General features: G+C 49.5%; 1 protein-coding gene across 4 annotated transcripts in view; it reads right to left on the bottom strand.

The window, feature by feature from the left end:
• Positions 1–25880, bottom strand: part of LOC137417681 (NACHT, LRR and PYD domains-containing protein 12-like) — a 229634-nt gene that overhangs the window by 54193 nt on the left and 149561 nt on the right. For all 4 annotated transcript variants that reach the window (XM_078770500.1, XM_068103593.2, XM_068103584.2 and 1 more), the window contains 3 exons: positions 7958–8038; positions 3984–4067; positions 1695–1775 (listed from right to left, as the gene is read on the bottom strand). In XM_078770500.1, coding sequence (XP_078626626.1) covers positions 1695–1775; positions 3984–4067; positions 7958–8038 — 246 coding nt within the window. The remainder of the gene's footprint in view (positions 1–1694; positions 1776–3983; positions 4068–7957; positions 8039–25880) is intronic.

Below are 25880 nucleotides of genomic sequence, written 5' to 3'. Positions count from 1 at the left end.
TTTATTTATCAAAATTATATTACAATCAAAATAAATGCATTAAACAGAATGTTGATCGAGGCATGATAACCACAAGAGAAAGGAAAACGAAATGGACATTTTGGAGATTCACCCCTCGTTTACTTTGGAGGAAAGGCTTACGCTCAAAACGACAGATTTGCAGTGCCTTCAGAAAGTATTCACACCCCTTGACTTGTTCACATTTTTTTTATGTTACAGTCTGAATTTAAAATGGATTGAATTGAGATTTTTTGTCACTGATCTACACATAATACCCCATAATTTCCAAGTGGAATTTATTATTATTTCTTTTTATAAATTTTCACAAAATAATGAAAAATGAAAACAGGAAATTTCTTGATTTAGTAAGTATTCAACCCCTTTGCGATGACACTCCAAATTGAGTGCAGCTGCATCCAATTTCCTTTGATCATCCTTGAGATGTCTCTACAACTTGATTGGAGTACACCTGTGGCCAATTCAATTCATTGGACATCATTTCGAAACACACGTTTTTATATAAGTTACCACAGTTGACAGTTCATGGAAGAGCAGAAACTCTGCCATGAAGTCCAAGGAACTGTCCGTAGAACTCCGAGATAGAATTGTGAGGAGGTGTAGATTGGGGGAAGGGGATAAAACAATTCCTGGAGTGTTGAAAGTTCCCAAGAGCATGGTGAGCTCCATCATCAGGAAATGGAAAGAATATGGAACCTACCGTGAAGCATGGTTGTGGTAGCATCATGCTATGGGGATGCTTTTCAGTAGCAGGGACTGAAAGACTTGTAAGGATGGAGGTAACAATGCATGGAGCTAAATACAGAAAAATCCTTGGGGAGAACCTGCATCAGTGGGCAAAAGACATTAGACTGTAGTGAAGATTTATGTTCCAACAGGACAATGACCCCAACCATACAGACAAAGCAACACTGGAATGGCTTCAGGACAAGAATGTGAAAATCTTTGAGTGGCCCAGCCAAAGCCCAGACGTGAATCCCATTGAAAATCTGTGGAAACACTTGAAAATTGCTGTTCATCGGTGCTCCCCATCCAACTTGACAGAGCTTGAGCAAATCTGCAAAGAAGAATGAGAGAAACTCCCCAAATCCAGGTGTGCAATGCTGATAGACAAACCCAAGAAGACTCAAAGCTGTAATCGCTGCCAAAGGTGCTTATATGAGGTATTGACTCAGAGGGTTGAATACCTTTATAAATTTGATATTTCTGTCTTTCATTTTAAATTATTTTGTAACCATTTCTACAAGAAAAATTCAACTTTGACATTATGGGGTACTTTGTGTAGATCAGTGACAAAAAATCTCAAGTTAAACCATTTTAAATCCAGGCTGAAACATAACAAAATATGAAAAAAGTGAAGGGGTGTGAATACTTTCTGAAGGCACTGTAACTTATTTCAGATAGTGGTTAAATTACTTTTTAAGGTGGTTAAATTGTTTTTCCACAGTGCTTAATACACCCCAATATTCCAATATCATCCTTATGAGATCCCTCCCCATAAGCAATGATGTAAGTATATGAACACTGGAAGTGTTGGATTTGTTTCCACGAAATCTCAAAACGAATTGTATTATAAATGGAGTATATTTATAAACCCTGGGATGGGAATTCACAAATCCGTGTCCAGTGCAAGAGAAGACGAAGAACAGAAATCCCAAAAACAGTTCAGGACTCACAAAAGATCCTCCAAGTTGATGATGTTCTTCAGGTCCCTCAGGATAGGCCCAGACTTGGTGCTCAGGTTGCATCCCTCTAACCTGTGGAGAGATAAAAACTCCAAGGAGTGAAACAAAGAACCATCAGTAGAAAGTTCGAGATTGTTTGTTTGCAATCACAATCATGACGTTTTGACAAATGCGAATAAAGTTGAAGCATTTTGCAACTTGAAAAATATATTTCTAAAGTGTTTTGCTGTATATACGTTCTGTTGTTCAAATACCGCTTAAAAGAAGTACAAAATCTCTCGGAAATTTCCCTGACCTACCGACTAAATAATTACATTTTTGTATTTTCTTGTGTAAATATGGAGGAGGTCAGACAGCCTTTCTTGCATATAAATAAATAAATAAATACGCTTGCTTCTAATAATCCCTGATTTTTTTAATTTATAGATTTCACTCCAAACTTGGGCACTTATTTAGTCCCCAAGATCCGATCTTTAAACCAGAACACATATTTTGATTATATACTTTAATTCATCTGTGAGAGTATATCTTGTTTCCAAGGCAAGGCATGTTTGAAGAGGCCAAAACAAAATGGCCACGGGAATCCCTGTGAAGTGTTGTTGAGATGACCGAGGATAGGGCCTTTCATGAAGGTGAGATGTTATTTCTCTTCAAAGGGGGAGTTTGTATTTATCCAAATTAGATTATTTGTCCCTTTTCACATTTACTCACCTTCACTACAAGATAATGAAATAATTAATGTTCAGAATGATTTATGTGAAGCTGTTTATCGTTCATATGAAGTAGTTTATCACTCATCGTTCCTCATTCCTTCTTCATTCACCCCAATGATCCCCTACCCAGGACCAGCTGTGCCTTCCATTCCCAACTCTGAACACAAATAACGTACAAAGTTCAACCAAAAAGTAATAATGGGCTTCAAGGTTTACCTGGGGAAGGTCAGTAACAAACAGGGATTATGATCAAACAGGGACCACACCTAGCTCGGCTTCACGCTGTTGAAACCAAAGCTTTCAGAATCATTGGAATCTCCCGTGATGAAGCTGATTCTGATGGCCTTTCACTCGCTCACCACAGGCAGGTTGGTGGTCTTTCCATCTTCTACTGACTCCTCTCCGGCCTTGCTCCCCCTGCTCTGTCTGTGCTCTGTCTCCCAAATATTCCTGCAGGTCGCACAAGATCTGCCAGCATCCCTCTTATGGTGAAACTGTTAAAATCAAGACTCTCTGCTCACCTTCACTCTTTCATTCCCCTTTTTTCTCTCGCCTCTGGAACAAATTCCCGCACTCACTCCAATCCCTCTCCTCCCTCCAGGTATTTAAAACAGCTGTTCACCATCATCTCTTATCTTCTCCCATCCAAAATCTTGATCTCTTCTACCCCCGTTAATTCACCCCAAATCCACTTTTTTCAAATACAGATTTATTTCCTGGAAGTGCTAGTAGTGTCCATGTGTTTTATACCTCTCCCATTCCTCCCATTTTCCTTACCCCTTCCCCCAAGCCCTCTCCCCCCCCACAGATCTCCCGGTGTACCTGTTCCCTACTGTTGTACTTGTGTGCTTCCCCCTCTCTCCCCATATTGTCTCCCGCTCCCTTTATTATATGTTTTATGTGTCAGTTTATGTTTATTGTGATGAATGTTAACTCTTACACAAGGCTCGATCTTGTATAACAACAACAGGTATTTTAAGGCCATTTTCCCTGCTGGAGCGGGGGTTAGCCTTGCGGTCCCCATGACAATCTTCTCCATTTTGCCCTATTTTCTACATCTCTCCTTGTTAACCCCCTTGCCCGCATTTCTTCTTCCACCATCGTTAGCCAAGTCTTTCTCGGTCTTCCCCATCCTCTACTTCCTTCTACATTCATTTCCATCACTCTTCTCAACCAGTCACTTTCATCCTTCCTCAACACATGACCAAACCATCTCAACCCGTTCCTCTTCACAGCATCAATCACAGGCAATATTCCCATCATCTTTCGCAATTCATCATTTGTCTTCCTCTCTCTCAACGATACTCCACACATCAACCAAACCATTCGCATTTCCACCCTTTCCAGCCTTTGTTGCTGCTCTATGTTCATTACCCATGTCTCGCTCCCATAAATCATGACACTTCTCACACATGCAGCATACACCTTTCCCTTCAGCTTCGACGACACTCCCCTCCTCGTCAGCAGGCCACTCAGTGCTGACGATCAAGCTTCGATCTTGTATTTAAAAAAAAAAAAAATGCTGTCAGGTTTTTATTTTCCCAAAAGAAATCCCATTCCCACTCACCTGAGGGTTCGTAACTTAGTTTGGGATTTCAGAACTTCCATCAACCCCTTCAGTCCCTCATCGCCGATGGGATTCCGACTCAAACTGATGGTAAAGGAGGGAAAGAGAAAAACCCTGAGGTTATCATTCCATTAATAACATAGAGAACTTTGGAAATACTTTCACCATTTCAATAATTATGTTTATAAATCACATCAACACCAAATAATTATGGGATTATAAATCAGTCCCTCTCCATAAACAATTATATAATTATGGGATTATAACCCAGTCCTCTCCAACAACAATTATAACTCAGTCCCTATAATTATGGGATGATATCCCAGTCCCTCTCCATAAACAGTTATATAATTATGGGATTATAACCCAGTCCCTCTACATAAACAATTATATAATTATGGGATTTTCACCCTGTCCCTCTCCATAAACAATTATATAATTATGGGATGATAACCAAGTGCCTCTGCAGAAACAATTATATAATTATGGGATTTTCACCCAGTCCCTCTCCATAAACAATTATATAATTATGGGATGTTAACCCAGTCCCTCTCCATAAACAATTATGTAAGTATGGGGTTATAACCTATTCCCTCTCCCCTGTACAGAAATGATAATTGCAGCGGGAGAAGTCGGAGTCAAGTGGATGAAGAGGTTGTTGAATGTATGTATGTATGAGAGATGTTTCCATTCCAGATGAGTGGAGGACAGGGTTAATTGTACGGATATGGAAGAAGAAGGGGGATGTTCAAGATCCTGGTAAGTTCAGGGGCAATACACTCCTTAGTCATTTCCTGAAGGTGGTGGAGAGGGTTCGGGATGAGAGAATAGGATGAGTGTGGAGAAGCAGATCGGAGAAGAGCAGCATGGTTTTGGAATGACAGATGTGATGTTTGCGCTGAGACAGATAGTGGAGAAGAAGTTGGAGGTGCAGGGTTAAACGACTTTGCGATTTGTGGATCTGGAGAAGGCTTACGGCCCTAACCCGAGAGAGATGGTGATGGCGACATTGGTGATTGATGATGGTGATGACGAGAAAGATGGTAATTGATGGGAGTGCCGGAGGCAGAAGTTATGTTGGTGGACGGGATGTACAAGGAAAAGAAGGGAAGAGTTTGGTTGGTCCTGGAAAGTCGGAGAAGTTAAGTGTGAACATCAGTTTGAGGCAGGGAAGTTCGCTCAGCCCTCCAATGTTTATCATGGTGATGGAGCTGGTAAACAGGAAGGTAAACATGAAAGGTAGTATAGGGAGGATATTACAGACTTGGCATTTAATATGGAATATTTTTTTTGTGGGGGTGAACTTACTTTTCAAGATGTCTTAGAACCAAAAGTTCATTGTAATTATGTTGAAATTATTCTAGATTTTGTTAATGTGACCTTTAATAGAAACAAAAACCACATTTGACATTTCAAAACAAATAAATTGATCCTTGAAAGTGATGTAAACTGATATCGAACTCAATTCATGGACAGTACTAAACTTATGTACGTTTTCCAGAAGTATCTCTTTATTTTGCACATTCGCCAAAAATTTTTTTAACAAAAACAAAAGTTAAATTACGACTGGGATTACGGACAGTAAAATTACAGTTCAATATTTCGTGTAACCCGCACGAGCATTCAGGAGAGCACGTACACGTTGAGGCATGCTGTTCACGAGATTTGCCAAGGTTTGGACAGGAATCGCTTGCCATGCAGTGACGATAGCCTGCTGCAATTCACGCACAGAGGCAGGCTGCTGGTCCAAGTGGTCGATTTGTTGCATTAATTCTGCCCACAAGTTCTCTATCGGATTCATATCCGGGGACATGGCAGGCCACTCCATATGCTCTACACCATGGTCAGCAAGAAAGTGTTGGATCATGCGAGCACGATGAGGCCGTGCATTGTCATCTTGGAAGACAAAGTTTCCTCGAAAGGCTGCATGAGCAAATGGAAGCAATGTTTCTTCCAGAATGGCCCTGTACTTGAACTGGTTCAGGTTTCCATTCAGAACAACCAGGTCAGTTTTGCCCCCTGCATGAAAAGCAGCCCAAACGGTCACCCCACCACCTCCAGCTTGGACTATTGGCACTATACAATCTTTGTTGTAGGCTTCATGCACTTGTCTGCACACTCGGACGTGCCATCTTGACGAGAGACCAGAAATCTAGACTAGTCACTGAAGATCACGTGATTCCAGTGTCCTGGCTGCCATTGACGGTGCTCTCTGGCCCACTGCAATCGGCGCTGGAGGTGTTGTCTGGTCAGGCGTGGCTTTCTCAGGGGACGCCTGGCACGATAGCCTGCTTGAACCAGTCGTTGGTTGACTAGCCTTCTGGATACAGGCACATTTGTCAGTTACTGCCACTCAGCCCCAAGCTGATTAGCTGACTTGGTACGGCCATTGCGGACTCACCGGTGCAGCTGGCGATCATCCCTCCTTGTGGTTCTGCGGGGATGTCCTGGCCTCGGGATTGGAGTAGGGACACCCCTCTGAGCATTTCGTTTCAGGATCTTTGACACCTGACCTTGAGTGATGCCATACTGCCGAGCAATAGCATGCTGTTTCATGCCGTAATGTCGTAAAGCCACCACTCCATGACAAACAGCATTGTCAAGTTGACGGACCATCTCCAGAGGAAGGGGCAATAACTTTTGGAGACGTGCAGCAGTTGTTTTCCACTAATACAGAACGCAACAACCCTTGTATACCCGACTGTGAAGCCAATCATCAAATGCACCTGTCCGTACATTTTGCCACGCCACCTGTGATTGACTTCCTGTTGTTGACTTCTTGCTGCGATAGACAATCAGTGACATGGTTCTTTTAACAAATAAATCACCAAAGTGTAAAAGAAACTCACCAGATTGATATACTGAGTTAAGAAAGTAAACCCAAGTCAAGAAAAAAAAATTATTCCATATTAAATGCCAAGTCTGTATATGCGGATGATCTGGCTGTTGTGGTTGAGAGTGGGTAGGAGACACAGGAAGTACTGGGGGTGGGGAAGGAGGCATTTGAGAAACATGGGCTGAAAATGAGCATGGAGAAGATGGAGGAGATGTGGGTCGGGCATCAGAGAATATAAATGAATATCAGGTGAAAGGGGAAGAAGATCAGACAAGAAATAGGTTTGAGTATCTGGGATGGAACAGTTACTGGGGATGGTAAATCAGAGTCAAAGGTGCGGAGGAGGATTCAGGTCGAGGCGAATGCATGGAGGAGGGTGGAGGTTGTAATGGCAGACAGAAAGATTGAAAGGAGATTGAAAGGAAAGGTTCTGTGTAATGTCGTGTGTAATGCCGGCCTGCCTTTCCGGACTGGATATGCTGGCATCGACAGAGATACAACAACAGAGGCTGCAGGTTTGCTAGAACAAATGTGTTAGGATTGTGGGAGTGAAGAGGGTGGATCGAAGGAGAATGGATGAACGGAGAAAGGAAATTGGTGTGCAGATGAGCTTGATAGGGAGATTGGTGAAATGCCGGCTGAGATGGGCTAGACACTTGTTGCGGATGGGGGAAGAGAGAATGGCAAAGAGAGCGGATAGGTTGAGGGAGCATGGTAGGAGGAAAAGAGGTGGGCCACGGTTGAGATGGGATGATTGTGTGAAGAGGGATATCAGTAAGGTGGAGGTGGTTGGAGGGTGGAGAGATTTGGCTGAGGACAGAGGGGAGTGGAGGAGGATCATGGTCAACGCAGGATAGGAGCTTGGTACCATATAACCTCACCCCTGGGATGAAGAGGAGAACAACATCCCTCTCTATAAACAATGATGTATTTATGGGATTATAATCGAGTCACTCTCGAAAAACAATTATATAATCATAAATCACAGGAAGTTGTGGATTTGTTTTCATGAAATCTCAAACTAATTTTATTAATAACGGAGATTATTGAATAAACCCTGTGATGGAAATTCACAAATCCGTGTACAGTGAAATAGAAGAAGAAGGAACGAAAACCTCAATAACAGATCAGGACTCACGAAAGATACTCCAAGTTGATGATGTTCTTCAGGTCCCTCAGGATCGGCCCAGACTTTGTGCTCAGATCACATTCCTCCAACCTGTGGAGAGATAAGAACTCCAACGAGTGAAACAGAGAACCATCAGTAGAACGTTGTGGATAAACGGTTTATTACCAGGTTCTTTGTTCCAGGCTAAGAGATAATTAAATAATCTGAAAATGAGCAGGTTGGAGATCAACAACAACAACAACAACAGGCATTTTAAGGCCATTTTCCCTGCTAGAGCGGGGGTTAGCCTTGTGGTCCCCATGACAATCTTCTCCATTTTGCCGTATTTTCTACATCTCTCCTTGTTAACCCCCTTGCCCGCATTTCTTCTTCCACCATCTTTAGCCAAGTCTTTCTCGGTTTTCCCCGTCCTCTACTTCCTTCTACATTAATTTCCATTACTCTTCTCAACCAGTCACTTTCATCCTTCCTCAACACATGACCAAACCATCTCAACCTGTTCCTCTTCACAGCATCCATCACAGGCTCTATTCCCATCATCTTTCGCAATTCATCATTTGTCTTCCTCTCTCTCAACGATACTGCGCTCATCCACCGAACCATTCGCATTTCCACCCTTTCCAGCCTTCGTTGCTGCTCTATGTTCATTACTCATGTCTCGCTCCGATAAATCATAGCCCTTCTCACACATGCAGCATGCACCTTTCCCTTCAGCTTCAATGACACTCCCCTCCTCATCAGCATGCCACTCAGTTCTTGAAACTTCTTCCATGCACATCTCACTCGAGCAACCGTTGCCGAGTCTGATCCACCTCCTCCATTCAGCATGTCTCAGAGGTAGCAAAATGATTTCACACCTTCCAGCTTCACGCCATCTCCAAGATCCAATTCAACATTTCCTCCATCTGCAGCTCCCTCTGTGCACACCTTGCATTTGAATGTAGCTCCCACACTGGTTAATGACCCTCTCAGACCACTACATTTTTGAGGAACCCACTCAGCGCACATTGTACATTGAATTGAGTTCACTCCGACACCCTTCCTGCACACAGCACAAGGCCACTTCCCAGTTCTTTTCACCTCACCACATGCTTTACCACTTGCCATCACCTTCGTCTTTCCGATATTCACCTTCAGACCTTTTGTCTCCATACTTTCCTTCCACTTGTTCATCTTTTCCTTCAGTCCATCCATACTTCCGCAATCAACACCAGATCATCTGCATACAACAACTCCCACGGTAAACCCTCCTTTACGTTCTGGGCCAGCACCTCCATCACAGCTACAAATAGTAGTGGACTTAATACGGACCCCTGATGCACTCCCACCTTCACCTCAAACTCACCACTGTTCCCATCCTTCATCCTTACAGCTGTGCACGCTCTTTTGTACATTGCCATCACTACTCTGATCAACCATTCCTCCACTCCTAACTTCCTCATTGCCCATGTCAATACTTCGCGTCAAACCCTATCGAATGCTTTCTCCAGATCAACAAATCTAAGAAACAACTTCTTCCTCTTCTCCATGTACTTCTCCTGCAACTGCCTCACAATAAAGAGCGCGTCTGTCGTTCCTCTTCCTGGCATAAATCCAAACTGCATTTCGTCGATCTTCACCTTCTTCCTTATCCTCCTCTCCAACACCCTTTTCAATACCTTCATTCCATGCTCCAATAACTTTATCGCTCGGTACGAGCCACACTCCAGAGGGTCACTTTTCCCCTTGTATAGAGGGATGAGAGTACTCAGTTCCCAATCCACTGGAATGCGGCCTTCTTTCACCACCAGATTACAGATCTCTGTCATTCTCTTCACACCCCAACTTCCTGCTGCCTTCAACATATCTCGCACAACTCCTATCGGCCCTCCCGCTTTTCTACTCTTCATTGCTTTTATCGCTTCCTCAACTTCTTTCTCAGTTATCTTCTCTGCCGGTCCTAAAACTGGGTTACTCTCTATGTTGCCATCCCATTCATTCTCTGTATTCAACAGCATTTCCATATATCTTTTCCATCTTCCTTTAATTCCATCTGGGTCCACAACGATTTGTCCCACTTCATCCTTCAAGCAACTCACCCCCATCACATCACACCTCTCTTTCGCTATCTGCTTTGCAATCCTGAATACCGCTCTCAAAAACCTCAGAAACCGATCTCCACTTCGGGCTGTACCCTGCCCATATGTAGTTTTAATTATTGTCATGGTTCTCTTTATGAGGCAATGTTTTTATGGCCGGATGGCCTTCCTGACGCCAACCCTCTTAGTCACCTCTTACAATATGCAGGGATTCTAAACCAGGGTACACACCGGGAAGGTTGAAGGTCACGTGACTGATAAAAATTACAAATCCCTTTTCAATGAAATATTATCCCCTGGCTCGTGGAAAGAGAAGTTTTTGCAAGTGCGAAATCGTAGCTTCCAGATTGTTGGGAGAGGAAGGAATGGGGGTTGGAGGGGGGGGGTGGGGGAAATTGGATGCAGAGATTGGCTGTGCCTTGCCTGATCTCCTGAGTCTTGTGTGAGAGAGAGAGAGAGAGAGAGAGAGAGAGAGAGAGAGAGAGAGAGAGAGAGAGAGAGTGAGAGAGTGAGAGAGAGAGAGAGATGGAGAGAATTGAATTTGCAACACCGTTTATTTCATAAATCACAAAACAGGTCAAATCAATTTTACAGGAGAAAAAATAGAAGCATCACAGTTCCTGATGCAGTTATTAGAAAGAGAAAAGCAATTCCAAATCATTCACAGCACATAAGGCCTCATTAACACACCATTTGCACTCAGAGTTTGACATTTTCATTGCCACATCCAAATCAAACTCCAACCTGATTCTCACAGACACCAGCCCTTTAAACATGGGGACAACATCAAAACCAGGGCCATTATCAATTTACATTTTCCTCCAATTATAAATTGCATATCTATCTATAATTCCAGTAATCTCTGTTTGTACGTTTGTCTGTGACCGCTGTTTCTCGACAACCACGGGTCCGATATACTTTTAACTTGCCAGGTATATTGCTGGGGACCCGAGGATGTGCCTTTTCAAGGTTTCATATTAATCGGACAATTACTTACCGAGCTATGTCCAAAAAACGATTCAACCAATCAGAGAGCAGCGAACTATCGCGTGTGCCGAACGTGGCGGACACACTCTGCCTCGGATGGCACATTTGAGAGCGTATTCATTTATTTCACGTTTGCAAACTATGTTGGCGCTATGTTGGCGTTAAACGATGTTTTAAAACTAATAAAAACGAATTTGCGATTCATTCGCTTTCCTGCGCGTTTGTGCACGCGATGGCGATTTCTTTACCAAACTCCGGAAGCCGTTCGCTTTGGACCAAACCATTTCATGTAAATAGAGGGGGGGGATATAATTTTAGATATAGATATAGTACGGGCAATGCCCTAGTATTGCTAAAGCAACCAAGAAGTTTCGGAGAACACCAGAGTCCTTGCAGAGGGTCTGAAAGGTACCCCAAAAATAAAAGAATGTGAAGTGAAAAGTCAACTGATCAAAAAGGTGTGTGAGAATAGAGAAGAGAGGTGTTGGTCTTCCACATTGCACATCGGCATGAAAGAGGTCCTCGTTCTGTTCACAGAGGGGGCATGTTACCGGTACTGAACTGTCAAGGTGATGAACAAAGGTGTTCGCAGGGAGAGCCCAATGTGCTAATCTCCACTGGATATCTGCTAGAACCCATAAATAGGTAATTTATACATGTTGGGCCACAGTGGAGTGGCAGGAGATCCTGGACCTAACCTTTCTGACCACAAGGCCACTCTTGTCGCTCCAGAGAAGGACGAGGCTTGGTTATCTCGAAGGAGCTTAGGATTACCCGCCGTTGTTACCAGATGAAAATGAGAGACAAGTTCATCATTTCACTGGAAGGAGGGAAGCACCTTCATTTCAGGGAAGGAAACTTCCACTTGACTATACGTACAATTTGGCAGAAAACAGGAACAGCTCTTAAACCAAGAATGGTCACCACCCTGCCAGCAGACATCCATTTTGTCCCAGATGTATCCCCCAGGTCACAAACTGTGCCAATTCCTCCTTGAAAATTTTTCCTAATCAAGGTAGGACTGTGAGGAATGCATGGAAAAAACCGTTATAAAAAATAGGTTCTTGGATAAATATCCGGCAATTATAAGCCTGGAGGTGGAGATGAACCCCAAGGCCTTTCCAAACTTTCAGCAAAAAATGGTAAAAACCTGAAATTGAAGCTAAACTGGCAAGGTTTTGGCCGGCGAGGTTCCGTTTTTCGAAGCTGTCCATGCTCTCCACGCTATCGAAGTTAAGTAATTGTTTCCAATTGTATTTTCGTCAAAACTATTTATTTTATGGTGTGTGTAAGTAAAGTGTGTCCCTAGGAAGATTCTCAGTGTTAATCTTTCATACCTGTATAAAATATCGTCAGTTAATTCGTGTCATGTCTTTTGAGGCCTTCCGACCTTGAGGCTTTGTTTTTCTCTCAGCGGTCCATCTATTGTGCTCCAACTACTTTCGTTCTCTGTTTTTTCCCAGTCTTTTCACCCCGTACGTCCTTGTTTAAAATCTCAACTCAAAACCAAAAAAAACAAAAAAACATTTCCTTCTCTGTTCTTATTCGTTGTTCTTATTAGTTTTTTCGTTGTTCTTATTCGTTCGTTCTTCGATCACGTGTTTCACCCACATTTCCCCAGATAGTTTTCACTGTTAAACTTTAAAATGTTTAAACTTTCCCCTGAACTAGTGTATTCTGTCATGTATTATAACACCTTTTTCTTCCTCTTCTTTAAAAGGTTGCTTTCGACTTGCTCACCAAATCTATTCATTCCAAAAAAAAATTCCATCTCTTACACTGCCTCTTTCATACATTCGCTAAACTCTCCTGCTCTCCACCCCCCCCCCCCCCCCCTCCAGCGTCCTTAAACGTATTTTTGACTCGAAGGTCACAAGAAACTCATTTTGCAATAAATGTTCGTTTCCCATTAATCGTACACTTTCCAAAATCCAATCTCACCCCTCCCCTCCAAATCTTCCCCATCACCCCTCCCCTCCAAATCTTCCCCATCACCGCTCCCCTCCAAATCTTCCCCATCATCGCTCCCCTCAAAAATCTTCCCCATCACCCATCCCTTTCAAATCTTCCCCTTGCCCCTCCCCTCCAAATCTTCCCCATCAACCATCCCTTTCAAATCTCCCCCCTTGCCCCTTCCCTCCTAAACTCCCACAACACCCTTCCCCTCCTAGACTCCCCCTCGCCCCTCCCCTCCTAGACTCCCCCCTCACCCCTCCCCTCCAAATCTACCCCATCTCCCATCCCTTTCAAATCCCTCCCCTTGTACCTTCCCTCCAAAACTCCCCCCTAATGCATCCCCTCATAAACTCCCCCCTTGCCCCTCCCCTTCAAATCTCCCCACCCTCATTTCTTCTCCATTTCCCCCCTCTCACCCCTCCTCCTCAAAGCGTCCTCCCCGCTTCTTCCCTCTTCCAACTCTCACCTCCATCTCCCCCAACCTTCTGCCTCGCTCTTGCCCCTCCTTAAATAACACCTCACTGTGCCTCACCCAATCACCATCAAACCTATTGTCAGCCCCATCCTTCCCTTTCTCCGAGCGATTCTGAAATCCCTGACACACCTTCAACAGCTCTCCCTACATCTTCCTCCTCTTCCAAATCTTACCCTACCCCTGCCCCCCCTGTTCTGCATCCGATGCTCCCCCTTCCTCTTCATTAACGGTATGGACCTCAAACATCCGGGGCCTTCGTTCAAACTTAACTGATCTCTCCATACAGGTTGCTTCTGACAAACCAGACGTGATCTGCTAAACAGAAGCTTTCCTCCTTCATGATGTCTCTGATTCTGCTCCCTCCCACACTTCTCCCTGCTCTCAAATGTTGTGTTTGTGTGCTTCCCCTTCTCTCCCCATCTTGTCTTCCGCTCTCTCTTTTTATATATTTTTTGTCTGGTTGATTTGTTTGTGAAATAAATATTAGCTCTTTCACGAGCCTCGATTCAGTAAAAAAAAAAAAAAAAAAAAAAAAAACCTCTCCCGGGTTACTCCCTCCTCCGGTATGATAGACTTGAGCCTCGTCCTGGAGGTGGGGTTGCTATATTTATCAAAAACTCTTTCTCACTCGCCCTGCACTGCCCTCTCCACCTCACCCCCAGACATTCCTCTGGCTACGGCTTCCCCTTCGCTCCCACCTCTTGTTCATATGTGTGTTGTACCGTCCACCAAACAGTGATGACTCCATCTACATCTCGTTGTCTGATAATATGGACCAACTTCTATCTACTCTTCCAAACTCTCTCTTCCTCATATGTGGTGATTTCAATTGTCACCATGCCAGTTGGCTAGGAGTGGGTACCTCTCTCACCAGCCATGGCTCCTCAGCAAAGGACTTCTGCGACTCACTAGGATTGACACAATCTGTCAATTTCCTGACCCAGATCTCAGTCAACGGAGCATCTTCTCTTCTGGACTTGGTTATGACTAACTTCCCTGAAAATGTCTGCTGCTCTTCTTCTGCTCCAATCGGCTCATCTGATCATGTGCTTGGTAAAGTGGACATCTCTGTGACCATTCTCAGGGAGCCACCTCAGTGTCGACAAGTCTGGCATTTCACCCAGGCCAACTGGCACGGTCTTCAAGCAACCATCAATCATCTGGACTGGTCTCCCATCTCTACCGTCTCTGACATCAACTCATCCTGGGAATTCCTCCAAAGTAAATTGCTCTCTCTCATGCACAGATTTATTCCATCTCATCTTCAGTTGTCATACCCTTCCTCCCGTCCATGGTACACGGAATCTTGTGGTGAGGCTGTTGCCCAGAAACAACTTGCCTTCGTCTCCTGGAAAGCGAATCCAACAGAAGGAAATCTCATTTCCTTTCACAAAGCCCGAAACAAGCGTGTGTCCACCCTCAGGAGAGCCACGAAACAATATCTCTCTGTTCTCAAGCCCGAACTCTCCTATCTGTCTCCCTCTTCCAAATCCTGCTGGTGTCTGGTCAAATCTGTTTCTGGTGTTTGTTCACCCTCCATCCCTTCCCTCACCTCAAATGGTGACACAGCTGACTCCACACATGAAAAAGCTGAATGCCTCAACTCTGTGTTTGCCTCTAAATCTTGTGTCCCAAACCCATCCCTCTCTCTACCCACCATACCCAGTCGTACCCAGCTGCTCATGGACTCTGTGTCCTTTCCTCCTGACAAGGTGGAAAAGTTTCTGTTAACCCTCGACTCTGATTCTGCAACTGGACCTGACGGCATCAGCCAACGGGCCCTAAAATCCTGTTCTTCCACTCTTTCACTCCCTCTCTCTGTTCTCTTCACCCTCTCTTTTCCTCAAGGTCATCTGCCATCTGCTTGGAAATCAGCCAATATCACCACTTTACACAAAAAAGGTGCAAAAACAGATCCTAGCAACTACAGACCAATCAGTCTTCTTCCAATTATCAGCAAAGTCATGGAATCCATCATTGCTTCGGATATGAAATCTTTCCTCTTCTCCAATGGCTTGATCTCTGATCATCAATTTGGTTTCAGACCTGGTCACTCTGCTCTGGACATGCTGCTTCTGCTGTCTCAACAATGGATGGATGTCCTCAATACCAAACAGGAAATTAGAGCTGTCTCCCTTGACATATCACGTGCCTTCGATACCGTCTGGCACCCCGCTCTGCTCACCAAACTCTCCTCCTTTGGTATCCATGGAAATCTCCAAGCATGCCTGGCGGACTTCCTCTCTAGTCGTAGTCAACGTGTGGCCCTGAATGGGTTTCTCTCATCTCCTCTTCCTGTTCAGGCTGGAGTTCCCCAAGGCAGTGTTCTGGGCCCTGTGCTTTTTCTGGTCTTCATCAATGATCTCTCTGACTCTCTTGAAAATCCTCTCTATCTCTTTGCTGATGACTCCACTCTCTGCCGCTCCAGTCCTCATCCCTCAGATCGGCAGTCTGCAGCCTCCTCGCTCTCTGCAGACATGGACAAAATCACAGACTGGGCAAACAAGTGGAACATGTCTTTCAATCCTGACAAATGTCACACTCTTACGATGTCTCTCTGAAAAGACCGACAGGACAACCCTCCCATCCACTTTCTGAATAATCCTCTCCAATAAGTTCTGTCACTCAAGCTTTTGGGTCTCACTATCTGCCATGATCTTTCCTGGGAAAACCACATTTCAAATCTGGCCTCCAAAGCCAGTCGCTGACTGGGCATCCTCCGTCATGCGAAGTCCTTCCTTGGCACACCTGAGTTCCTCACCACATATAAGGCTTTCATCCGCAGCTCAATGGAATACTGTTCCCCCCTCTGGGCTGGTGCTCCTGCCTCACACCTAGCTCGTCTTCACGCTGTTGAAACCAAAGCGTTCAGAATCATTGGAATCTCCCGCGATGAAGCTACCTCCGAGGGCCTTTCACTTACTCACCACAGGCAGGTTGGTGGTCTTTCTGTCTTCTACCGACTCCTCTCTGGCTTTGCTCCTCCAGCTCTCTCAGGGCTCTGTTCCCCAAATATTCCTACAGGTCACACAAGATTTGCCTGCAACCCTCTTATGGTGAAACTGCCAAAATCAAGACTCTCTGCTCACCTTCACTCCTTGATTCCTCTTTTCTCCCACCTCTGGAACAAACTCCCTCACTCTCTTCAATCCCACTCCTCCCTCCAAGTCTTTAAAACAGCTGTTCACCACCATCTCTTATCTTCCCACATCCAAAACCTTGATCTTTTCTACCCCCGCTAATTTCACCCCAAATCCACTTTTTTGAAATACCAACTTCTTTCCTGAAAGTCCTTGGTGTACTTGTGTTTATACCTCTCCCACCTCCCCCCCCGTCCCACACCGCCTTCCCCCAATCCCTCTTCCCTCCCATACATTCCCGATGTCCCTGCTCTCAAATGTTGTGTTTATGTGCTTCCCCTTCTCTCCCCATCTTGTCTACCGCTCCCCTTTTTATATACTTTGTTTGTTTTTCTCTTTGATTTGTTTTTGTGATAAATGTTAGCTCTTTCACGAGCCTCAATTCTGTATGTATGTATGTATGTATATATATATATATATATATATATATATATATATATATATATATATATATATATATATAACTGACACGGTTGAGGTTCACAAAGAACAGGTGCCGATTATAACACAGGCCTCCAGCTTGTTGCAGCAAAAAATGGGAAAAACCTGGAATTGAAGCCAAACTGACACGGTCAAGGTTCACCAAGAACAGGTGCTGATCATAACACAAGCCTCCAGCTTGTTGCTGCAGAAAGTGTGCAAAGAGTGCCAGGGCAGCTCTTCAGCATACAACAGACGTTGCACAGAATGTAGGCGAAAAGCCATAAGCCGAGCGGAAACATCCACAATTCCATGTCTGCCCTCCTTCAGAGGCCGAAGCCAGTGGTATCCATCACTCTTTATAAGAAAGAGATTTGTTCCCTTCCCAATTCTTAATTTCTACTTCCCGGTTGCCGAGATAGACCCCATCTGGTGGTGATGGTGGATCGGGGGTCGGGGGTTGTGGGGAGGTAAGGAATGTTGTGGGGGGATGGGGTGGATGGTGCTGGGGGGAAGGGGGGGGATTGTGGGAGAGATCGGCCAAATCGATTTTGTGCTCTGATTGAATATCTTATATAAAACACAGTTTGTGTGTGTGTGTGTAATGTTACCGATAGACTCCTAAACGGAGAGGCTCACGTACTTGATATTTGGCACAAACATGGCCATTGAGCCTGGGAAGAACATGGTCGACCTAAAAATTTATTTCATAGTATTTTTAAACCATATTTTTACCTCAGCGCATTTCAGCGAGGCATATTATGACCGGAATGGCAGAGCAGCGCGCTGATTCGCTCAGAGCGATCACGTGATGTTCCTTGCCGCCATTAACTCAGTTACGCGTTCGCACGTATTTCAGAGCGAAAACCGATTCCGTTTTTTCACATTTCAGCGAGGAATATTTCCATTCACACCACATAGCTTTTGTTCCCTGTCATCTTTAGATCCATATTTATTTCCATAACGTAGCGCATTATGGCTCTCTCGAGCTCGAGTTAGCCAATCACCTGGGAGCATGAGGCCACGTTGGCCACGCCCACGACACGACGCAGAGTTGCAATCGATCGCTCAGAGCGATCACGTGATGTTCCTTGCCGCGCGATTGCGTTTTTTCACATTTCAGCGAGGAACATTGCCATTCACATCACATAGGTTTTTTTTTCTTTCATCTTTAGATCCATATTCTGAATCGGTGGCAGAGCAGCGCGCTGATTCGACGATTCGCACGCCCTCCCCCCGCCCCTCCCCTCCCCCCTCCTCCCCTCCCCCCTCCCCCCTCCCCCTCCCCCCTCTCCTCCCCTCCCCCTCCCCTCCCCCTCCCCCTCCCCCCTCTTCTCCCTCACATTTATACACGGAATGCTGGGTACTTCTCCCCCTCTCCTCCCCTCCCCCCTCCCCCTCCCCTCCCCCTCCCTCCCGCTACCCCCCTCCCCCATCACCCTCCCCTCCCCCCTCTCCTCCCCTCCCCCCTTCTCCTCCCCTCCCCCTCCCCTTCTTCTCTCCTCCCCCCCTCTTCTCCCGTCTCCCCTCTTCTCCCCTCCCCCCTCTTCTCCCCTCCCCCCCTCTTCTCCCCTCCCCCTCCTCCCCTCCCCCGTTCCCCTCCCCTCCCCTTCCCCCTCCCCTCCCCTCCCCCTCCCCCATCACCCTCCCCCTCCCCCATCACCCTCCCCCTCTCCTCCCCCTCTCCTCCCCTCTTTTCCTCCCCTCCCCCCTCTCCCTCCCCCCTCTTCCTCCCCTCCCCCCTCTTCTCTCCTCCCCCCTCTTCTCCCCTCCCCCCTCTTCTCCCCTCCCCCCCCCTCCTCTCCCCTCCCCCCCTCTTCTCCCCTCCCCCCCCATTACCCTCCCATCCCCTTCCTCCTCCCCTCCCCTCCCCTGCCCGGCAATGCCAGGTACTTCTGCTAGTATATAAATAAAATGGAACTGAGTACAAATTTATATTTATTTTAAATTATCAGTTGGAGCCGGAAGGGAAGGTCAATACAAATTTATCAAAAACTTGATGGGAAAGTTGAACTTCCAGCCTCACATAGCAGGTGCACCCCCAAATCCCTTAGACTTCCGGTCGGGTTTTTACGTCGGATTAAAGCGCGGTGCTACGCGCGCTTACTTGCTACCAAGGAGGAAGCGGCCAACGCGGTTAAACAAAAGAGTCTTTATTCTCAAGAGGTCACTGTAGCACTGGCGTGCTCCGGCTGCGCGCCCGGTGTATATCCTGAGGCCACGCCTACTCCTCGGGCGTGGCCGCCGCCCACTTGGTGTGCGGAATGATGTCACCACGCCAGTGGGCTTTCGTGTCTGCCACACGCGCCCCCCCAGAATTCCCGCGCACCTGGAGGGCCAGTTTGCAGGGCAAATGGATGACCCAGCCGAAGCGCCGTCTGGCGACCAGCGGCGTCCGGGGTGCAGGGATGCCAGCTGGGATGCCCCCGGCTGTACCCGGGATGGGTGCCGGACCGGGGGGCGGCGTGCCGGTGGTGCTGGGCAGTGCCGGGAGTCCGCCCACTGGGGGGCGGCCCCGATGCGGGGGCCGAGCCACCGGCGGTGGGTGGTCCACGTCGGGGTGGGCCGGCTTGAGTCGATCCACCGAGACGCGGTCGGGAGTACCGCCGATGTCCGAGGTGAAGTATTTCACCCCGGTCTCCAGCACGTGGAAAGGCCCGTCGTACGGGGGCCGCAGTGGTGTCGGGTGGGCGTCATGCCGGATGAAGACATACTCCGCGGTGCGAAGCTCCGGGGCGACGTGCATGGGTGGGTGCCCGGGGTGCGCCTTCGGCACCGGGGCGAACCTCCGGGCAGTCTCCTGCAGCGCGCAGCGCTCCTGCGCCGCGGACCAAGGTGCCGTGGGGTCGGGGAGGAACTCGCCCGGCACCCGCAGCGGTTGTCCAAAGACCAACTCCGCCGCGGATGCGTGCAGGTCCTCCTTGGGCACCGTCCAGAGGCCCAGCAGGACCCAGGGCAGCCTGTCGACCCAGCCGCCATCGAGGAGGGTGGCCCGGAGTGCGGCCTTCAACGAGCGGTGGAACCGCTCGCACAGGCCATTGGCCGGGGGGTGGTAGGCCATGGTTTGGTGCAGCTGGACCCCGAGCCCCCGCGTGACCGCGGCCCAGAGCTCTGAGGTGAACTGGGGGCCGCGGTCGGACGAGATGTCCGAGGGGGCGCTGAACCGGGTGACCCAGGTGGCGATGAACGCCTGCGCAACGTCTGCCGCCGTCATCGCCGCCAAAGGCACGGCCTCCGGCCCCCAGGTGGTGCGGTCCACCATGGTAAGGACATGGGTGAAACCCCGCGAGGGCGGCAGAGGTCCCACCAGGTCCACGTGCACGTGGTCGAACCTACGTGCCGGCACCGTAAACGGAGCCAATGGGACCTGGGTATGCCGGTGCACCTTCGCGCACTGGCACGCGAGGCACGTCCTGGCCCAGCCGCGGACGGCCTTCCGAGGCCATGCCAGACAAACTTGTCGGCGATCAACCTCTGGGAGGTCCTCGTGCCCGGGTGGGACAGGCCGTGGATGGAGTCGAAAATCCGGCGCTGCCAGCCCGCGGGCACGATGGGGCGAGGCCGCCCGAGGGAGACGTCGCACCAGAGGGCCGTGCCCGCGCCGTTGAACGGCACCTCGGTGACGCGGAGGCCCGTAACGGCGGTCCGCAAGGCCTGGACGTCGGGGTCGGCGGCCTGGTCTGCCGCCATCCGGGCATAGTCGATGCTGAGGTGGACCGCGTGGGCAACGGACCGGGAAAGGCAATCCGCCACCGCGTTGTACCGGATGTCCGTTGTGTATTCAGACACGGCCGAGAGGTGACGCTGCTGCCGGGCCGACCACGGCTCGGCGACCTTGCCCATCGCGAACACCAGTGGCTTGTGGTCGACGAAGGCCGTGAACGCACGGCCCTCGAGCAGATGGCGGAAGTGGCTGACCGCCAGGTGGAGCCCGAGCAACTCGCGGTCGAAGGTACCTGTACCGGCGTTCGGGCGGGCGAAGCTGCCGGCTGAGAACGCCAGCGGTTGCCAAACTCCACACACCCATTGCTCGTGCACCGCGCCCACCACGTAGTCCGAGGTGTCGGTGGTGAGGGCGATCGGTGCATCGGGCGCCGGGTGCACGAGCATGGTGGCGTTAGCCAAGGCGAGCTTTGCGCCCACGAACGCCGCGTCCATCTGCTCGGTCCAGGTGACGTCACCTTTGCCCAGCTTCCCCCGGAGGGCCTCGTGTAAGGGGCGCAGGAGCTGGGCGATGCGGGGCAGGAAACGGTGGTAAAAGTTTACCATGCCCAGGAACTCCTGGAGCCCCCTGATCGTGCGGGGGCGCGGAAACCCCTTCACCGCCTCCACCTTGGCCGGTAGGGGGACGGCGCCGTGCCTGGTGACGTGGTGCCCCAAAAAGTCGATTTCGGCGACACCGAACTGGCACTTGGCGGGGTTCATGATCAGGCCGTGCTGGCCCAGACGTTCGAAGAGCATGCGGAGATGGTGTAGGTGCTCTTCACGGGACGCGCTGGCGACGAGAATGTCGTCCAGGTATACGTACACAAAATCCAAGTCGCGCAAGATGCTGTCCATGAGGCGCTGGAACGCCTGAGCCGCATTTTTCAAACCGAAGGGCATCTGAAGAAATTCGAAAAGACCGAACGGCGTGATGACAGCCGTCTTCGGGATGTCCTCCGGCCTGACGGGTACCTGGTGGTAACCGCGTATGAGGTCCATCTTCGAGAAGAAGGACATATTCGCCAAGCGGGCGGAAAAGTCCTGAATATGGGGGATGGGGTAGCGGTCGGGGGTGGTGGCGTCGTTGAGACGGCGGTAGTCCCTGCACGGTCGCCATCCCCCGCCGGGCATGGGCACGATGTGGAGCGCCGACGCCCATGCGCTCTCGGAGCGCCGCACGATGCCGAGCCGCTCCAGCATAGCAAACTCCGCTTTAGCTACCGCGAGCTTCGTCGGCTCGAGGCGGCGTGCCCGGGCGTAGACCGGTGGCCCGGCGGTGGGGATGTGGTGTTCCACCCCGTGCTTGACGGTCCTCGCCGAGAAGGTGGGCCTCGTGAGGGCCGGGAAACCCGCGAGGAGGCGGGTGAATTCGTTCGCTACCGGAAGCGTGCAGATGAACCTGGCTGGAACGGAACCGCTCAGCAAACCGCTCGGCAAGCCGCTCGATGAGCCGCTCAGTGAGCTGCTCAACAAGGCGAGCAGCGCGCACACGAGCGAGCTGAACATCTCAGCCTGGACAAGCCTTCTGTGATTGACGTCGACCAACAGGCCATTGGCACAGAGGAAGTCCGCGCTGAGCAGTGCCATAGGCACGTCGGCAGTGATGAACGACCATCGGAAAACCTGCCTTCCGAACTGCAGAGAAAGGCAGCGTTTTCCGTACGTGCGAATGGGCGTACCGTTGGCAGCAAGCAGCGCGGGGCCCCGGCCCGCGGACTGCTTATCGGACGTACCAGCGGGAACGACACTCACCTGCGCTCCCGTGTCGCACAGGCAACGGCGCCCAGATAAGGTGTCTGTTATGTATCGGAGGCTGTTTAATCGGCCGGCGCTCAGTGCCACTACCGAGGGCTGGCCCGGGCATTTCCCGACCTGCCGAATGAGCACGGCGGGCGACATTGCCGAGCCTCGTGGCCGAACCTAGGGTGGAAATGGCACCAGGTTTGCGGCGAAGGCGGAGGCCGCGGTTTCTGCGGTGGTGGTGGGCGGGGCGTGGCCTCGGAGCAGGGGTGGGCACCCGCAGGAGGTTCGGGCTCGGGAGCCGCTACGGCCGCACCGAAACTCGCCCGCGTTTCCAAAGCCGCGTAGTACTTGTCGGCCTCGGCCGCGAACGCACGGGGTTCCGTTGTCACGGAACCGGCCAACGCGAGGCGGACTCGTGCTGGCAGCTGGCGTCGAAATAACACCCGGAATAGAGCGTTCGGGGTTTCGTCACCCATGAGCGACAGCATATGGTCCATTCGGACCGACGGTCGCGTGTCACCAAGCTCGGGGAGGTCCAAGAGGCGATCGGCCCGTGCATCCACGGTGAGGCCGAACATTGCGAGGAGGAGACGCTTGATCGCTCCGTACCTGTCGTGGGCCGGTGGGTTCCTCAGGACCGACACGACGTGGGCGGCCGCGCCGGCCCCGAGGGAGGCGACCACATGGCAGTAGCGTGTCTCGTCCGCTGTGATGCGTCGAAGCCTGAACTGGGCTTCGGCCTGCAGGAACCAGATCTCCGCCTGAGCTTCCCAGAACTCGGGGAGCTTCATTGCTACCGCATTGGTTGCCATGTCGGGTGGTCAGCGATGGCTGACCAGAACGTCGGAGGTCACCAATTAAAGCGCGGTGCTACGCGCGCTTACTTGCTACCAAGGAGGAAGCGGACAACGCGGTTAAACAAAAGAGTCTTTATTCTCAAGAGGTCACTGTAGCACTGGCGCGCTCCGGGCTGCGCGCCCGGTGTATATCCTGAGGCCACGCCTACCCCTCGGGCGTGGCCGCCGCCCACCTGGTGCGCGGAATGATGTCACCACACCAGTGGGCTTTCGTGTCTGCCACAGTATCTTTTATTTTGCCCAAATCACGAACTCGATCATCAAGTCAAAGTAACAAACAAAATTCGCACTGATGAATACAGGTGAGTCACTAATGTGTGTCTTTTATTAGCTTTATAACTTTCTTCTTCTTCTTCTTCGGTTGGCCGTGGCTAACGACGATGACTGTGAAGGCCCATGGGTCAGCACTTGTCTGCGTGACGATGGGAAGCAAGACCAGCATTGGATAAAAATCCTCTGTTGCAATGAGGGCAAAATAAATTTATTGGTCGGTTTTTATTGCCGACTTTGTGCCCCTGGAGATGACGGCGTTGATATTCATCCTCTCTTTGCTGCTCAACCATCTCAACCGAGTCCGAGACAACAGTTCTCCACTGTTTTATTTATTTATTTATCTCTGGCAAGTTCTTCCCAGTTCCCGATGTTATTGTTTGCTTTCTTCAGATGTCTATTCACAACGTCTTTGTGACGTAGCTTTTGCCCTCCAGGTACACGTTCGCCCACCTTCAGCTCACCATAAAGTTATTTTTTTGGGAGCAGATGCTCTGGCATACGAATGACGTGACCTGTACATCTAAGTTGGCCAGAGGTAAGGAATGCCTCAACACTGGGTATCCCAGCTCTCCGTTGGACTGTAGTATTGGGGACTCGATCTTGCCATTTGATTCCCAAAAGTTGTCACAGGTGTCTTCATTGCAAGCTTGTGAGGTTCTTCATGTGGCTCCTGGAGAGAGTCATAGGTTCCACTGAGTACAGAAGTGCAGTCATCACCACAGCACCATAGACCTTGATCTTGGTTGTAATTCTGATGCCTTCTGGGACCAGAGACGTTTGGTCAGGCTTCCAAAAGCTTTTTCTGACGCGGTGTGCAACTTCGGTATCAGGTGAGTTGTCATATGTTACTACACTCCCAAGATAGGTATCGGTGTTAGCACATCTAAGGGCTTCTCCATTGACAAGTACTTTGGGTTGAATATTCGTGTCCATGTTATGTTTATCGGTTGACTGAAAGAGAAGTTCAGTTTTGCTGGTGTTAATTTGGAGTCCAAATTGTTTTGCTGCAGTTGCAAAACGATTGGTGATTTCCTGGACATACCTAAGTGAATGGGATGGATATCCCAAAGTGAATGGGATGGATATCCCTTAGTGAATGGGGTGGATATCCCCAAGTGATTATATATCAACAACATGACGGAATTTGATAAAGAAAATTAGAAGAAGAAGACGTTGCAGTGGGCTTAGTGAGTACTAGCCGAAACCCGTGGAACATCCACGGAAGGGAGGATGTGGTGTATGGATAGAGTGTACCATTATGGATGGCAAAGGGGATTTGCTTACCCGAGTAAGAGTTAGGAAGAAAGATGAGAATGAAGAGTCTGTAGCGGTTATCGCTGGATGCACACAATCGCCTTGCACCGGCCAGAACACGGCCAGACGTGCCTCTCCCGGGCATGCCCGGACTCACTGTTCCCGGGCACGCCCGAACCTCCCGGGCACGCCCGGTCTCGTCTTTCCCGGGCATGCCCGCTCTCGCCTTTCCAGGGCTCGCCCAGAGCGTCCAGGCATGCCCGCTATCGCCTTTTCAGGGCTCGCCCAGAGCGTCCGGGCATGCCCGCTATCGCCTTTCCAGGGCTCGCCCAGAGCGTCCGGGCATGCCGCTCTCGCCTTTCCAGTGCTCGTCCAGAGCGCCCGGGCACGCCCAGCCTCGACTTGCCAGGCCGCAGCCAAACACGCCCGGGCAGGTCCAGACTCGCCTTTCCAAGGCTCGCCCTTGACACCCGGGCATGCCCGGTATAGCTTTTGCCGGGCAAACTTCCCGACATAAATGTGTATATATATATATTGCTGCCCGATAAACGGGCTTTTGTCAGAATACCTGAGCTGTTTTGTTTCAATAAAGCAACTCAGACGAATTCCGTCTTTGGTCGCGTCAATTCTTTCGACTCGCGTTGGAGCGCAGCTCCTTCACTGGTGACCTACTGACATGGACACGGCAGTGACTCTTAAACTGCCTACCTTCTGGGAGGCTCATGTGGCTGTTTGGTTCGTCCAGGCGGACTCTCAGTTCGCCCTGCGAGGCATCACCACGGATGACACCCGCATCCACCATGTTGTGGCGGCGCTCGGTTCCGCCACCGCGGCCCGCGCCTTGAGCCTCCTCGAGCACCCGCCGGCTGCTGATAAATACGACGCGCTGAAGACACTCCTCCTCGACGCTTTCGCCCTCTCACCGGCGGCACGCGCATGGCGCCCGCTCGCTCTGCCCGAGCTCGGCGACACGCGCCCGTCCGAGCGCATGGACTATATGCTCTCATTGCTCGGTGAGCACTCTCCGGATTTTCTGTTCCGCGA

Source organism: Myxine glutinosa, chromosome 1 (genome assembly GCF_964187855.1).
Source record: "Myxine glutinosa chromosome 1, kmMyxGlut1.1, whole genome shotgun sequence".
In the NCBI taxonomy this organism is placed as follows: domain Eukaryota; kingdom Metazoa; phylum Chordata; class Myxini; order Myxiniformes; family Myxinidae; genus Myxine; species Myxine glutinosa.
Note: the sequence above shows the minus strand (reverse complement) of the source record. Positions and strands in the feature narration are given on the sequence as shown.